Here is a 16,325-nt window from a genome sequence, read left to right on the forward strand (position 1 = left end):
ATTCTCTCATTTACAATTTATACATCATGCCTACTGGGCAATGAGGGAGACCTGTGATTTGTTCATGTCAGGAATTCTCCCCACCCCTATATATTTCTACTTAATGAAGCTCATCCTCAAAGGTCGACCTTAAATGACACTTCCTGTACAACCAGCTACAATTTCGTAATGCTCTGAACTCTAGACGTGGCTTTTAGTTTTCTTGTGATGTGCACCTTTCTTCACTATTTCTAATAGCTACCCTTCCTTTAGAGCATATACTTCTTGCAGGCAGACTGCCTTTATTATCCTGATGTTCTCACAGTTTATAATACCTGATTATACAGTTGCCAGTTGCTTTGCACCAGACAAGGACCAATTAGATACTTACTGCATCAAATTGTTACTGTGAATGGCCTAAATTGACCGTGTGTGTGTGTGTGTGTGTAATGATTTCCTTATTGCAATCATTAACTATCAGCACCTGCAAGTGAACAGTAAGCAAAAAGCCGCCTGCTTCCACGACACCCAAAGATGCCAGACAGTGAGGGCCATGGCACCATCTTATGCATTCACTACTGAAAGGTGGTGAGTTAGTAAGAGTGAGAATTCAGAGTCTAAAATGTTTAAACATAAAAAAGGAAGGGGTACCTTCATTCCTCATCAAAGGAAAGAACACATGAAGCCTGTTTGTCTAAATTATCCACAAGCCTGCTTAATGAGAGCCGTGACATTTTCCTGACTGGCAGCCAAGTATGTGCTTACAAGAGCATTTATGGACATCTGTGGACTCCAGAAAGCTAATCTGATAAAGACTGATTTACACCAACCAGATCCAGAAAATTGGTGGTTAATGATTGAGATTTCAACTGTAAATATAACACGTGGGAGAAAGTAGTACCATTCTGGTGACTTACTGGAGCATCTGCACATTACTGTAAAAAAGATCTTTGTTTTCATAAAAGGAAATAATATACACTAACAGAGAGATTGGAAAGTCCAGACAATGGCAGGCAGGTCATCATATGTGTGGAGGTGTTATATTATCGACAACTGGTAGGGTAAGATATCCCTGCAGTGAAGTCCCACCCTGAGGCCTTGGCAGGGGAGGATGATTGTGAAAGAGACTTTAATCATTCTGATTTTGCATCCAAATGTCAGTGACCCAAATCTTCCATCTATTCAATTTGTCAAGTGTTACCTGCTAAGTCTGGATCTAGAACACCTCCTTTTCTTTGTGTTCACAGCCATGATGTCTGGCAAACCTACAGCAGCTTTGCAGCTCATCATAGCTCAGTGGACAAGTTCAATGGCAAAGAAAATGGTAAGCCATCCACCCCGCCCCTCTCATGGATCTGACCCGGAGTGTTGAGGAGGCACGGCTGTCACTCAAGCTCTGATGGAAGGATTAGCGAGGCAGAAGGTCTCTGCACAGTCTTGAAGTTGCCTAATGCACTCAGATCTCTAACCAAGACACCACACAAGTTACTATTGAGTAGATTCAGTCACAGAAAAGAGGCACAAATTTGACTATTTACCAAGAATTGAAATATGTCAGCTTGAACAGGTCGAACAAGTCCTCTGTTAGTCTTGACATGTGTGCAATTATAGCCTGCCTGCTCTTGGCCCACGGCACCCACAGTGCTTTGCGATTATCCTCCCCCGCCTGCCACTCTCTTACTGAGACAGTGAATTCCGTCTCCGTGGTAGCCTTCTTGGCACATGCAGACATAGCCACCTTCAGTATTGATGCATCGTGATGAGCCTGCAGGGCACACCGTGATGTCCTCACATTCATTTATATCTGTAGGTGAAATTACAAGTGAGTGACACATACATACACAATCCTGGTAGAAATGGGAATGGCAAAAAAGAATCAGCACAAATTTATACGCATTCAGCTGATTTACTGTGATTGTTGGACAATGTAATCTGAACCCTACATCTTAAACATAAAAGTTCACTTTTAAGTCTGTTGTCATTCTCACTAAGTTTCCACAGGTCTAACTAGCCAAGTACATGCAAATAATCATGTTGCGCCAGGGTGTCAGGCCATAAAAGAACTATGATTTTTGTTTGTGGGTTTGTTATTTGGTTTGTTTTTAGTAACCACTAATATAATTTTGAAACTAACAATGTAAAATCAAAACCAAACTATCACAATTTATCTATCTGACAAAAACTATCTGGGTGGCGGTGGTGGGGAATAAAAATAGTTTTGTTGCCATTAGAAAGTTTATAAATTTTACTTGAATTCAAGTTCATGCCTTTGAAACTAATTATCAAATTTCCTTCAACTATTAAATGCATGTATTATGTAAGTTTTAAGTTAAAATCAATAGCATATTACATTTTTGTTTTTATATGTAGGCCTCTTAGCTAATAACAAATAATTTCTTCAGTCTTGCTTAGTACATCCACCTTCTGGAGATTTTTGAGTCCGTGTGAGCTGAAAGAATGTTTCTGGCTCACTATTTTCCACAGAGAACTCTGGTAGCCTAGTAGGTAAAGAGCTGCGTGGCCAACCCAAAGGCAAGTGGTTCAAATCCACCAGGTGCTCAGTAGGAGAAAGATGGAAAATCGTTTCCCATGTGATTTACAGACTCTGAAAACCTGGTAGAGGGCCAGCTATGTACATAATAACAATTTTCCAGATACTCTGTATGCTTGGTTTTTGTTATTACCAGAACATTGCTTTCCATCACCAGCAAATCCTTCCAAACACTGACACGTGGCATTGTCTCCTTTTGAGCTGCACAAAGCATGTGTGGCACAGTTCATGGGAGCACAGTCATCTTCGTCTGTAAACAATGAGAAGCCAGTGAGATTATGTCCAGAACTCGCAGGAGCAAACGGACTTAAATGTTCTACATTTTACAGAACTTTCCAGGACTGTCTTCTGCAAGGTCTATACAGTTTCGTCTCTAAGTGGAATAATTTTTTTGACCTATAAGCGAGCACTAGGGGCCTAGTGGCAAGAAGCTGTGCATTCGAATCTACCAGCTGCTCCATAGGAGATAGGCAATCTCCTCTTGTGCAATTAACTTTCTCTGAAAACTCACTGGAGGGTCAGCTATGGGTCAGTTCCAACTCGACAATACTCAACAACAATAACACCCTGTATTTATGGCTTCAACAAAGGGCTCAGACATATCAAAGATCATGGAGATGGTACAGGACAGGGCACTATTTCATTCATAATACATATAGTAAAAAAAAAAATCACTGGCAGCATAATGTGTAACATACTGGACTGCTAAACAAAAGGTGAGCCACTTGAAACCACCAGCTGCTCCAAAGGAGAACTACTGGCTGTCTTCTCCCATGAAGATCTGTAGCCTCAGAAAGCCAATGGAGCATTGCTTCGAGTCACAATCAACCCAATAGCTGTGGGTTTGGTTTGGGTTTGGTTATACATAAGTATGACAATTAACCACCACAACAAGCTATAACATATTAAAAGATTATACCTTCTTTTCAGGTCATGATACAGGCCATTGTTTTTGCAATCACTTGTTATGCATCAGAGAGTTGGACAGTGACTAGGGAGGACAGAAGGAGAATTGACACCTTTGAGCTGTGGTGCTGGAGAAGAGTATTGAATGTACCATGGACTGCCAAGAAAACAAACAGATTCATCCTAGAGAGGGTTAAGCCAGGCTACTTCTTGGAGGCAAGGATTCTGGGGCTTCGTCTGACATACCTTGGACATGTTGTAAGGAGAGACAGGTCTTTAGAGAGGGACATCATGCTAGGTAGAGTGGAGGGACAGCGCAGGAGGGGAAGACCCTCATAGAGACAGTGACTGGGGTAATCGGGATGGGTGTGTCAGAGGCAATGAGATTGGCACAGGATAGAGCAGGGTTTAGGGCTGTTGTACATAGGGTCGCTATGAGTCGCAAATGGCTTGATGGCACATAACAACAACAACAACCTTCTTTTCATAGTTATTTGATTGAAATTTTACAAAGCAAATTCATACACATTTTAATTTGTTGTGCGATTATGTGCTGTCAAGTCAGAACCTACTCATAGCTGACTGTCCAGCAGGTAGGTTTTCAGAACAGTAAATCACACAAGAAGACTCATTTTTTTTTCTATCTCAAAGTAGCTGTTGGATTCAAATCGCTGGCCTTTGAGTTGGCAGCACAATTCCTTACCCACTAAACCACCAGAGCTCCTGTTTTATTTTGTGACAATTATAACACAATGTAACCACTCTCCCCATGTTCTTCCTCATTTCCATTAATCCTTTTATCCTATCCTTTTCTACCTTCTGAACTTTATCCCTTGGCAGAGGCTGCACTTTTGATTTGATGTGACTGATCATTCTAAGAAGTGAGTACCTCCCTAGTGGTACAGTTCACCTTAAAAACACATCTATCGTTTCAAGGAACTCATGCAATATTATTCAAATTGGGTGACCCTGGAGGAGTAAAATGTCTCAGTCACAAAAAGACAAATACCGCATTGTACCAGTGTTGTAGAATGGGACTGACATCAGGGTTGGGGTCTAAGACTGAGAAAAACTGGATAAATTATGTGTACTGCATTGAAACAGACGAGGGAGAGAACAGTTTAAAAGCGATATTTGATAGGGTATTATGGTTGTCACAAGAATCCAGAATTAAGGTTGCACTGTGGAGTGTACTTGGGGCCAGGGCAGGGGCATAGTATACCAATGAAGGAATTTTTCTTTCACTTTTCAAAGAGAGGAGCGAACTGCGGGGGTGGGGGGGGGGCAGGGAGAAAAGTGCAACGATGAATAAATGGAAATCCAAAATCTCTGTAAATGTTCATTAAAATTAATAAAATAAAATTTTTTAAAACCCACAAAAAACCGTATCTATTGTTTCACTGCAAGTTGAGCCCCTGGGATGAGGTTTGTTCCAGTTTTGAAGGATGACAAAGGGCCATAATCGTGGAGGTTCCACAAGTCTCTATCAGAGACATTTAAGCCTGGCATTTTGTATGTTTTCCAGGGTTATTTTGTTTTGTTTCCTATTTTATTCACTGTGGTACATTTTCTCTCGCTCTTCCATCCCCCTCCTCCAGCCCAGACCACAATGCACCCCTTGTTCGAGATTGTTCTCATACATGTAATGCAAAATCATATATTCCTTTTCAGAAAGTTCTTCCCCTCAACTGTTCTAATTCAGTGTTCATTATCTATCATGTGTTTTAGTTTTGTTTCACATTTTCTGCTATGCAATCCAGAATCTTCTACTTCAATTACTTTTAGAGTATCCAGAAGTGGTAAGACAGGCACGTTTTTATGTCATTTACATGCTCTCAGCAAAGTCCTAAAGAACTATTTGTTGTTAAGAACACGGTATAATCTAATTTTCAAAAGTGGGGATTTTGTTTTGTTTCAAACATTTATGAGTTTGAACTATAAGATTACTAGTAATAAAAGGCAAATGTCAAAAGGTTTATTATTTTTTTTTTAAATTCCCAACTCTAAGGACATATAAAGGAGGTCAGAAGAATCCTAATCTGCAAAAACATGCAAACAAAAATTTATCAAGCTAATGTGTACAGCAGCATGGCAAAAAGATTCAGTTATAAAATCTTACACTGTGAAGTTGCTAAAATCATGTTTCAGAGATAATAGTATAAGTCACAATGAGTGTTTATTATCAAGATTTATGCAGTGGCTTGCAAACCACAAGCACTTTTACAAAGTCATGAACCATAAATGCTAAATGCAGTAAATGGATCATTTCATTTCAGACTCCAGTGAGATATAAATTCCCCAGGAGACAGTATTACATGTTGAATCATAAACATAGGCACTCCCCCCACATAATTACTAATTTCTCATTCCTTATTTCTAATGAAATAAGCAGTTGGGGGTGGGGGAGCTTCCCTACGTTTATGACTCAACGTGTAACACTGTCTCCTGGGGCATTTGCATTTCAATGGAGTCTGAAATGAAATGATCCATTTGTGGCATTTAGTTTGCATGGTGCGTGACTTTGTAAAAGTGCCTTGAGGTTTGCAAGTCACTGCATAAATCTCGATAATAAACAATCACTGTGTCTTACATGTTTTATTATCTATGAAACATGATTTTAATCAGTTGACAGTAAAAGTTTTTATGGCTGAATCTTTTTGCCGTACTTCTCCATAACATGCTCCATAATAAATTATGGATAACATTGTGAAGAATGGGAATTCCAGAACTTTTATTGTGTTCATGCAAAACCTGTTCATAGACCAAGAGACAGCCATTTGAAAAGAGCAAAAGGATTCAGTGTGATTGAAAATCAGAAAAGATGTATATCAGGATCATATTCTTGCATTATATTTATTCAAATTGTATGCTGGGCAAATCATTCAGAAAGCTGGATTGTATGAAGAGGATCATGGCATCAGGATCCCAGGAAGACTATCAACCTATCATATGCAAGTGATACAACCTTGCTTAAAAAAGCAACAAGGACTTGAAGGACTAGCTGACAAAGATCAAAGACTTCAGTATAACTATATCTTATCTCTCTCTCTCTCTCTCTCACACACACACACACACACACACACACACACACACACCCCTCTAAATCCTAACACCTGGAATAATAAGCAACATCATGATAAAAAGGAAAAAAAAATTGAAGTTGTATGATTTCATTGTCTGTGGATTTACAATTAATACCTATGGAAGCAGCAATCTAGAAAGTAAACACCTTATTGCATTGGAAAAATATGTTGCAAACTCTTCAGAGAAGAGTTAAAAAGCAATAATGTCACTTTGAGGAACAAGATGCACCAGATCCAAACCATGGTGTTTTCAATTGCCTCACAGGCATTTGAAAGCTAGACAACCAATAAGGAAGACTGAAGAATTGTCTTTGAATTACTTTGTTGGAGAAGAAAATTGAATACACATGGGCTACTGAGAGAACAAATGAATCTTTTGGAAGAAGTGCAGCTAAAAAGATCCTTGGAGGCAAGGACAACTTCCTCTCACATACTTTGGACATAGTATGAGAAAAGACCAGTTTTTGTAGAAGGACAGTGTATTGTTGTTTTTGTTAGGTGTTATCAAGTTAAGTACACCTCATAGTGACACTACAAACAACAGAGCTGGACCCTACCTCATCCTGTGCCATCCTCACAATCTCTGACACACTTGAGCCCATTGCTGCAGTCACTGTGTCAACCCACATGGTTGACAGTCTTCCTTTCATTCACAAGCATGATGTCGCTCTTCTAGCAATATACCCAAAGTATGCAAGATGAAGTTTTATTGTCTTTGCCTCCAAAGAGCACTCTGGCTACATCTTCTCCAAGCTATAGCTGTTTGTTCTTTTGGTAGTCCATGGAGTATTCAATACTGTTCTCCAACACCACAGTTCAAAGTCATTCCTCGGTCATCATTATTCTTTGTCCAGCTCTCTAATCCATAGCAGGTGCTTAAAAAGACCATGGCTTTAATAAGGAGTACCTTAGTCCTCAAACTAATATTATTGCTTCTCAATAATTTGGAGAGGTATCTGACTGCAAACTTTCCCAGTGCAATATGTCTCTTGATCTTCTGACTGCTGGTACCAAGTGTACTGATTGTGAATCCAAATAAGATGAAGCTGTTTATAGTTTCTATTTTTTTTCTCCACCTGTTTTTGTTTTCTTGACATTGAGATGCAATTCATATTGAGAGCTTGGACCTTCTATAGCAAGCGCTTCAAGTCCTTCCCACTTTCAGAAAAGCTATATAATCTGCATAATAAATACTGTTGATGAGTCTTCTTCATTGGGTCCAGCTTCTTGAATAATTTGATCACCATTTAGGTGAAATAGGTGCGGGAAAAGGTTACAATTCTGACACACTCCTTTCCTAATTTTAAACCAAGTAGTATTTCTTTGCTCTGTTCACCCAATAGACTTGGTCTAGGTATAGGTTTCACATAAGCACAATTAAGTGCTCTGGGACTCCCATTCTCAATATTAGCTATAATTTGTTGTGATCCACAATGCTTTTGTAATGTCAATAAATCCCAAACACATGTTCTTCTGGTATACTTTGCTTTCTGTCAGGATCCATTTGACATCAGAAATTATATCTCTAGTGCTATAGCCTCTTCTAAATCCCTCTTAAACTTCAGGTAGTTATTTGCCTATGTGTGTGTCTCTGTTCTATTCACTTTTGAGTGATACTCTGTAGTATTATACTTGCATGTGGTATTTATGATATTATTTGATAATTTCCATATTCTGTTGGAATCATCTTTCTTGGGAATGGGAACAAATACAGATCTCTTCCAATCAGCTGGCCAGATAGCAGTCCTCCAAATTTCCTGAACTACACTGGTAAGCACATCTGGGACTGCATTTATAATTCTAAACATGTTAATCGGTATCATATTGATTCCTGGGGCCTGAATTTTTGTGATAGCTTTCAGTGTAGCTTGAATTTCTTCCTTGACTACTATTGGCTCTTGATCATATGGTACTTCCTGAATATTTCAGAATCAGCCAATTCTTTTTGGTACAGTGATTCTGTGTATATTCTCCCTATTCTTTTGATGTTCCTGGATAATTCAAGATTTCCCCATAGCATATCTAAGTATTGAAACTCAAGCCCTAAATTTGTTTTTAAGTTCTTTCAGCTTGAGAAATGCCAAATTAATTCCTCTCTTTTTACCCTCTAATTCTACATCTCCATACATTCTATTATAATACTTTTCTTTGTCTTATCAGGTTGCCCTTTTAAATCCTCTGTCCAGCTCTTTTACTTCAATGTCTCTTCCCTTTGCTTTGTCTTCTTGACACTGTAGTTCAATTTTTAGGGTCTCTTCTAACATCTATTATGGTTTTTTCTTTCTTCTCTGTCTTGGTAGTGACCTTTTGTTCCCTTCATGGATGGTATCTTTGATGTTATCCCACAACTCATCTGGTCTTCAATCATTGATGTTCAATGTTTCAAACTTAATCTTTTTTTTTTTTACTTTATACTGTTTTACTCACAAAGTTTGTATACATTATTTTTAAAACCACCTTCACACCTTCATTTGAAATTCAAGTGCAAATCATATCTTTAAGATTATATTTTGGTTCTCAAGGGTGTGTTTTCCTTTTCTTCAGGCTCAGCTGAATTTTTCACAGCAGTAATTGATCATCTGTTCTACAGTCAGTACTTGGCCTTGTTTTGATTGCTCATATTGAACTTCTCCAGCAATTACTTCCACAGATGTAGTTAATCTGATTCTTATGCAGTCCATCTTGTGATGTCCATGTGTAAAATCACAGTCTATGTTTTATAAAAAAAAGATATTTGTGATGAATAAGTCATTGAAAGTACAAAATTAAATCATCTTATTTCTAGCCAAGAAATAGTATCACCAAGTCCATGATTTCTAACAACCATTTATTTTCATATTTTCTGACTTTTGTATTCCAGTCACCCAGTTACCATTTCCACATCTTGATCACATGTTTGATTACTTTTAGACTGCAAAATTTGATAAAAATCTTCAATTTCCTCCTCTTTGGCTCTACCTGTTGGTGCATGTATTTGAATGCCTGTTAACAGGTCTTTCTTGTATGTGTACGGATAATATCCTATCTCTCACAACATTGTACTTCAGGATAGAACTTGAAATTGTCTTTTTAACTATGAATGCAACACCATTCTTCCTCTGTTTTTCATTCCCAGCATAATATACCATATGCTTGTCTCCTTCATAGTGACCAAAGCCAATCCATCTCATTGATGTTCATGTATTCCATTTCATTTTTCACAATTTCTCATTTGCCAACATTCTTATTTCCAAGTTCCAACAATTAAAGCATCTTTGCAACTGTCTCTCCTCATTGTTATTGACTTCCACTCTGAGCTCTATCTCTAATACTATAATTGTTGGTATTCCTCTGTTATTCACAGGTTTTCATAGGCCTACTATTTCAGAAGTGGATGGCTAATCCTACTTCCTAGTCTCTCTAAAACTGGGAGTTCTACTAAAATCTCTCCACCATTGGTGACCCTTTTGGCATTTGATATATCAGTGGCATAGCTTTCACAACACCCACAAGATACCTCAGCACAACAAACTGACATAGAAGTGGTATGCTATTTAGAACTTATAGCTAAGAAGTAATCAGCAATTGCAGGTCATTCCACCTATACAACAAAGTGACAGATAAGCAAGCAATAATACAGATACCCAAGCTACAAAGTATACTTTAAATTAGAGAAGGACACAGTATGCTTAATAACATAGAAGGTCTGAGAAAAAGAGAAAGAACTCCAATAAGGAATTAAAATATAGAAAGAATTATGAAGATAGAATAAGATTGGTCAGTGTTTTGTTCAGTTGGTTGCATATAAGATCCCCAAGAATTAGAATCTACTCTGTGACAAATAACAACACACGAACTGTGTGACCATGTCCTCCATTTTTTGGATTTCATGTTTCTATAGGATACTAAACTAACATCTGTCTACCCATCAGTAAGTTTGCTTAGCTAAATGTAGAAGAGATAAAAGAAACCCTCCCTATTCACCCAGAAATTAAAGTCAAATGATCTAAGCAGGCTGCCATTACCATGTGAATGCAAACATTGGGTAATTGCATTTGATTTGCTTAGTTGTTTGAGTGATGTTTCTTTTGTGGGAGCACGCTTTTCATGCTTGCTTGTCTCCTGTTACCTAAGACTCTCTGAGACATACAAATTCTGACTAAATCAATTATTCATTTGATTCAGCATTTATTTAGGAGACCAGTTCTCAGATTACAAGGCTGCTCAGTGTGTATGGTGGACACTATTAATGATCCAAGACATTTCCAATTATTCTAAATTAGAATCCAATTCACGATCTATTCAGTGATCTGTGAAGCCCAAGGCAAGTTTAAATAATGAAAAGCAGGGATGTGGTGGTAAGATGGATCATCCTTAGTCAAAGTTCTTTCTGCCACAATTTACTGGTGCTTTGGAAAACACATGGCAATTTTACCCAGTCTGTTTTACATGAATGTTGTAAACTTTAAGAAGAAAAAAAAAGACTTAAAAAAATTTTTAGCATTATGAAACAGTATATGTATCTAAATAAGAATGATAAATTTAAAAAGTGTGCTTGTCACACAAAATCAGTATCAAGACAAGTAAATCTGTCTGAATATGCCAACCACATGCTAAAAGTAAGGAGGGTCAAAGATATAGTGGTGATAAATACAAGCATACCTCAGAGATATTGCAGGTTCCGTTTCAGATTACCACAATAAAGTAGGTTCTGAAGAACAGCAAATCACATGAAATTTTTATTTCTATTTTCTACATGTGCAAAAGTTACCTTAATACTAAATATGTGACTACGTATGAAAAATGTTTGAAGTATCATGAGAATTACCGGAATGTAATACAGAGATATAAAGTGAGTATCTGCTATTGGAAAAATGGCACCAATAGACTTGTTCAACACAAGACTGTAACAAATTTTTAACTAATTAGAAATGCAATATCTGCAAAGCATAACAAAAAGGAAGTGTGTGTCGGGGGCGGGGACCAAAAAACAAAAACATCTAGACATGCCTATACATGCAAGAAATCTGTTCTTTTATACAACTAGTTACTAAAGTATAGCACTAATGAGAAACAGTATGTGGCTATGTGTAATAGTACAATCTTACCTCATTAGGAGATTAGAAAGACTTCCTGACAAGAACACACTGAACTGAGATCCAAAGTAAATGCAGGAGTAAGAACATTTAGAAAGAGGCATTATAGGCCAACGCTAACATGCACAAATCACAGGCAAGGCCAGTTGTAACTGAAGAAGTTCATTGATGTTGAGATTGTAAGGGGGTTGAGGCCAGCAAGGCTTGAGAGCGGCAATTGACTTTACTAATGTTTTCAGATTTTATTCTGAATAATATCCAAATGTGGAGTTGCAGATAGAATCAAGAATCATCCTCTGATATTTACCAGGAATAAGAAGGGAGGAAGAGATGAGGAAAAAGAAATAGGTAGGTCTCTGCACCGTGCTGCCTAAGTGTGTCTCCACAAGTCTAGTCAATTTAGTAAGTACCTGATTTGATATTTCTTCATGTGTCCTGGAGTGGTCTCTTGCCTAGAGCACTAAACTGTAGCACCACTGACTGATGGCTTCCCCTCTCCAGAAGGCATCTGGTCCTGCCGCTTAGACCCCTGAACATGCTGGAAGGATGTTATTGGGCTGTGAGGATACTCTTGCCTGCTGTCTGGGAGGAAGCCTCTCCAGGCCTTTTCCTGGAAGTCACAGCACTGATGCAGGAAGTGCTGCCACCATCAACTAGAAGCTTCACCCTACTGCATGGAAGTCCCTCCCTGATGCCTGGAAGTCCCACCTGCGCCACTGGGAGGTCCTAGACCCACCATCTGGAGGACCTGGTACCACAGCCTGGATGCTCTAATCCCAATTCCTGGAGAACAACCCACTGCAACCCCTTTGAACTGTACCAGAGACATCAGTATCACAGGTGAATCCACTTCATTTCCTCTCCCTTCCTAAAGCATGAGCTGCCTTTAGACTGGAGCACCTTGGACTTACCGAGCTGTGGCATTTGTCTGACAGAGGAGGCTACTAATTTACTGGTCTTTTCTCTCCCAAACTGAAGCAAGTCTTCCCTTGAGTCAAAATTTAAGAAAGAAACCCTAGTAAAATACCTGTCCCAGCCTCCTCTGGAGCAGTGTCTAAGATCCTTCTATCGCCTCAGGCATGAAAACTCTACCACAACAATGTCACATAGGAATCAGGCTCCTTCACACTCTACACAAACCCCAAAACAAGATGTTACCCCTAAAAAGTGACACAAATTTTCTGAAGCCAGAAAGACTGATGAAACTTTCTGATATAGGATTCAAAAGAACAATGCCTGAATATTTTCAACCGGTGAAAGACAAATTTGAAGAATTACAGAACATTTCAAGCAAAAAGAAGAGGATCTTTAAAAAAAATAATCCAAAACAATGCAGATAAAACAAAGAAGGCATTAGAGGGTCTGTCAACATGTCAGAGGGATACATGAACAGATTTGAAGAGATGGGACACAAAACCAGTGAAATAGAAGATAAAATTGTCACCACTAATCCAGTAGAACAAAAAGCAGAATCAAAAAGGAAGGAAAAAAGAAGAAAACCTAATACTAATGTGGGACGCTAGCAAGAGGCATAGCATGCACATAACTGGAATCCCAGAACAGGAAGAAGCAAGTGAAAGCACTGAAAAAGTTGTGGAAGAATTACTAGAAAAAAACTTCCCAGGCATAGTGAAGAATAAGAGAGTATATATTCAAGAAGTTGAGTGAACACCATATAGGGAGACTTCAAAAGAAAAACATCAAGGCATGTCATAATCAAATTTGCCAGAAAAAAGGAGAGAATTCTGAAAGCAGCCAGGGAGAAACAAAGAGTAACCTATAAGGGAGAGAAAACAAGTGCCAATTCTTAGTAGAAACCATGCCAGCAAGAAGACAATGGAATGACATATATCAAATATTCAAAGAACACAACTGTCAACCAAGAATTCTATACCCAGAAAAACTGTCCATCAAATATGAAGAGACCAAAATATCTCAGAAAAGAAGAACCTATGGGAGTTTGTAAAAACAATACCAGTATTTCAGGAAATACTAAGAGATGTCGTCCTTACCCAGGTGCCACAGAAAGTAGGATGGAACACAGTAATGAGCAACAACACCAAAAATAACTCAGCAAAATGATAGCAATAAAGCCTTGCCTCTCAATAATCACCAAGAATGTGAATGGTTTAAATGTACCACTAAAGAGAAAAAAAGTAACAGATTGGATTTAAAAATCCCAAAATCCATTAATGTGCTATCTATAAGAGATACACCTAAAAAGTGAAGATAAGCAAAGACTAAAAGTAAAATGCTTAAAAAATATACCAAGCAAATGGCCACCAGAATAAAAGAGGAGAAGTGATATTAATCTCTGATAAAATATATTTCAATGCAAAAATCATCAGAAAGGACAAGGAAGGTCACTACATAATGCTTAAGGGGTCAATAGAACAAGAGGACATAACAATAATAAATATTTATGCACTAAATTATAAAGCTGCAAAATACACAAAACAAACATTAACAAAGCTGAAAAAAGAAAATAGACACCACCACCATAGTAGCTGGAGACTTCAATACACCATTCTCAAGCAAAGATAGAAGTACCATAAAGAAACTCAACAAAGATACTGAAGAATTAAATCACACAATAAACCTATTAGATCTAATAGCTATATATAGGATACTGCACTCCAAAATAAAGCACAGTCTATCTTCTCCAATGTGCAGGGATCGTTTTCCAGAATAGATCACATTTTAGGTCACAAAGCAAGCATTAATAAATTAAAAAACAGAAATAATACAAAGCATCTCCTCAGACCACAATGCTACCAAATTAGAAATTAGTAACAAGAGGCTAAAGGCGGAAAAAAATCATACATTTGGAAGCTGAACAACACCTTGCTTGAACATGACTGGGTGCTAGAAGAAGTGAAAAATGAAATAAAAAAGTTTCTTGAAATAAATGACAATGATAACACAACTTACCAAAACCTCTGCAAAACAGCCATTGCAGTAATCAGAAGTCAATTTATAGCAATTCACAAACACATAAGAAGGCAGGAAAAAAAGGATCATTGACTCTCTAACCCAGCATCTTCAACAAATTGTAAAAGAACAGCAAGAAAACCCGACACCCTCTAAAAAACCTGAAATTATAAAAATTAGGGCAGAAATAAATGCAAGAGAAAAGAGAAAAACAATTGAAACCATAAACAAAACCAGGAGTTGGTTCTTCAAAAAGGTCAATAAAATAAACCACTAGCAAAACTAACAAAGGAAAAGAAGGAAAATACACAAATAATCCAATTAAGAGAGGAAACGGTAAATGTCACAACAGAACAAACTAAAATAAAAAGGCTAAAAATGGAATATTATGAAAAACTGTACTCAAACAAATATGAAAATCCAGAGGAAATGGACAAATACTTAGAAACTCACAAACTACCTAAACAGACACAAACTGAAATTGAACACCTGACCAGACCCATTACAAAAGAAGAAATTGAAAAGGTAATAAAACAACTTCCAGCCAAAAAAAAAATCCCTGGACCAGATGGTTTTACAAGTGAATTTTATCAAACATTCAGAGAAGAACTGTCACAAACTCTACAAAAACTATTTCAGAAACTAGAAAAAGATGGGATTCTTCCAGACTCATTCTATGGTATCATTATATCCTTCATACCAAAACCAGCTGTTTTTACAAGTGAATTTTATCAAACATTCAGAAAAGAATTGTCACAAATTCTACATAAAATATTTCAGAAAACAGAAAAAGATGAAATTCAGAAAATAGAAAAAGATGGAATTCTCCCAGACTCATTCTATGGTATAATTATATCCTTGATACCAGGATACCTTGATGTCAGGATACAAGATCAACATGCAAAAATCTCTACAGTGGCAAAGAGAATACAGAACTGAAGCTAAGAAAAACAATATCCATCACAATAGCTAATCACAAAATTAAATACTTGGAAATAAGTCTAACTGGAAACACAAAGGACTTATTCAAAGAAAATGACAAAACGTTACTACAAGAAACGAAAAAAAAAAATCTTGGGAAATGGAAGAATATACCTTGTTCTTTAGATAGGAAGACTCAACATTGTGAAAATGACAGTTCTAACAAAGGCAGTCTACACATTCAATGCAATCCCAATACAAATACCAATTCAATTCTTCAACAAGATGGAAAAAGCAATATTCAATTTCATCTGGAAGGCAAAGATACTTCGAATAAGAAAATCACTCCTTAAAAAGAGAAACAAGGTAGGAGGAATCTCACTCGCTGACTTAAAATTCTACTACACTGCCATGGTGGTCAAGACAGAATGGTACTGGCACAATGATAGACACATAGATCATTGGAATAGAATTGATAACCCAGAAGTCAGCCCATCTACCTATGGTCAAATGATATTTGACAAGGATATGAAATCAGTCAAGTAGGGAAATGACAGCCTTTTTAACAAAAGGTGATGGCAAAATGGAAAATTCTCTGCAGAAAACTCAAGTAACATCCACACCTCACATCATACACAGAAATCAACTCAAAGTGGATCAAGGACCTAGGACTAAAACCAAGGACTACAAACATCATCAGAGAAAAGCTTGGAAGAACTCTAGAAGCCCTGATGCACTACATCTGTCTTCCAAGCATCCTGAAAAACTGGGAGAAGGTAAAATAGGTGAATGGGATATTCTAAGAATCAAATCCCTATGCACATCCAAACACTTCTCCACCAGGGTAAAAAGGAAAGCCACAGACTGGGAAAAAACATT

The 16,325-nt window shown here is 37.5% G+C and overlaps 1 protein-coding gene across 1 annotated transcript in view; it reads right to left on the minus strand.

Moving 5' to 3' along the window:
- EGF (epidermal growth factor) overlaps window positions 1-16,325 on the minus strand; it is a 193,244-nt gene that overhangs the window by 41,445 nt on the left and 135,474 nt on the right. The window contains 2 exon segments of the mRNA XM_006903614.1: window positions 1,661-1,783; window positions 2,664-2,780. Of these exon segments, the coding sequence (XP_006903676.1) occupies window positions 1,661-1,783; window positions 2,664-2,780 (240 nt within the window).

The sequence above is a fragment of the Elephantulus edwardii genome, unplaced genomic scaffold (genome assembly GCF_000299155.1).
Source record: "Elephantulus edwardii isolate Elephantulus edwardi_28Jun2011 unplaced genomic scaffold, EleEdw1.0 scaffold00012, whole genome shotgun sequence".
In the NCBI taxonomy this organism is placed as follows: domain Eukaryota; kingdom Metazoa; phylum Chordata; class Mammalia; order Macroscelidea; family Macroscelididae; genus Elephantulus; species Elephantulus edwardii.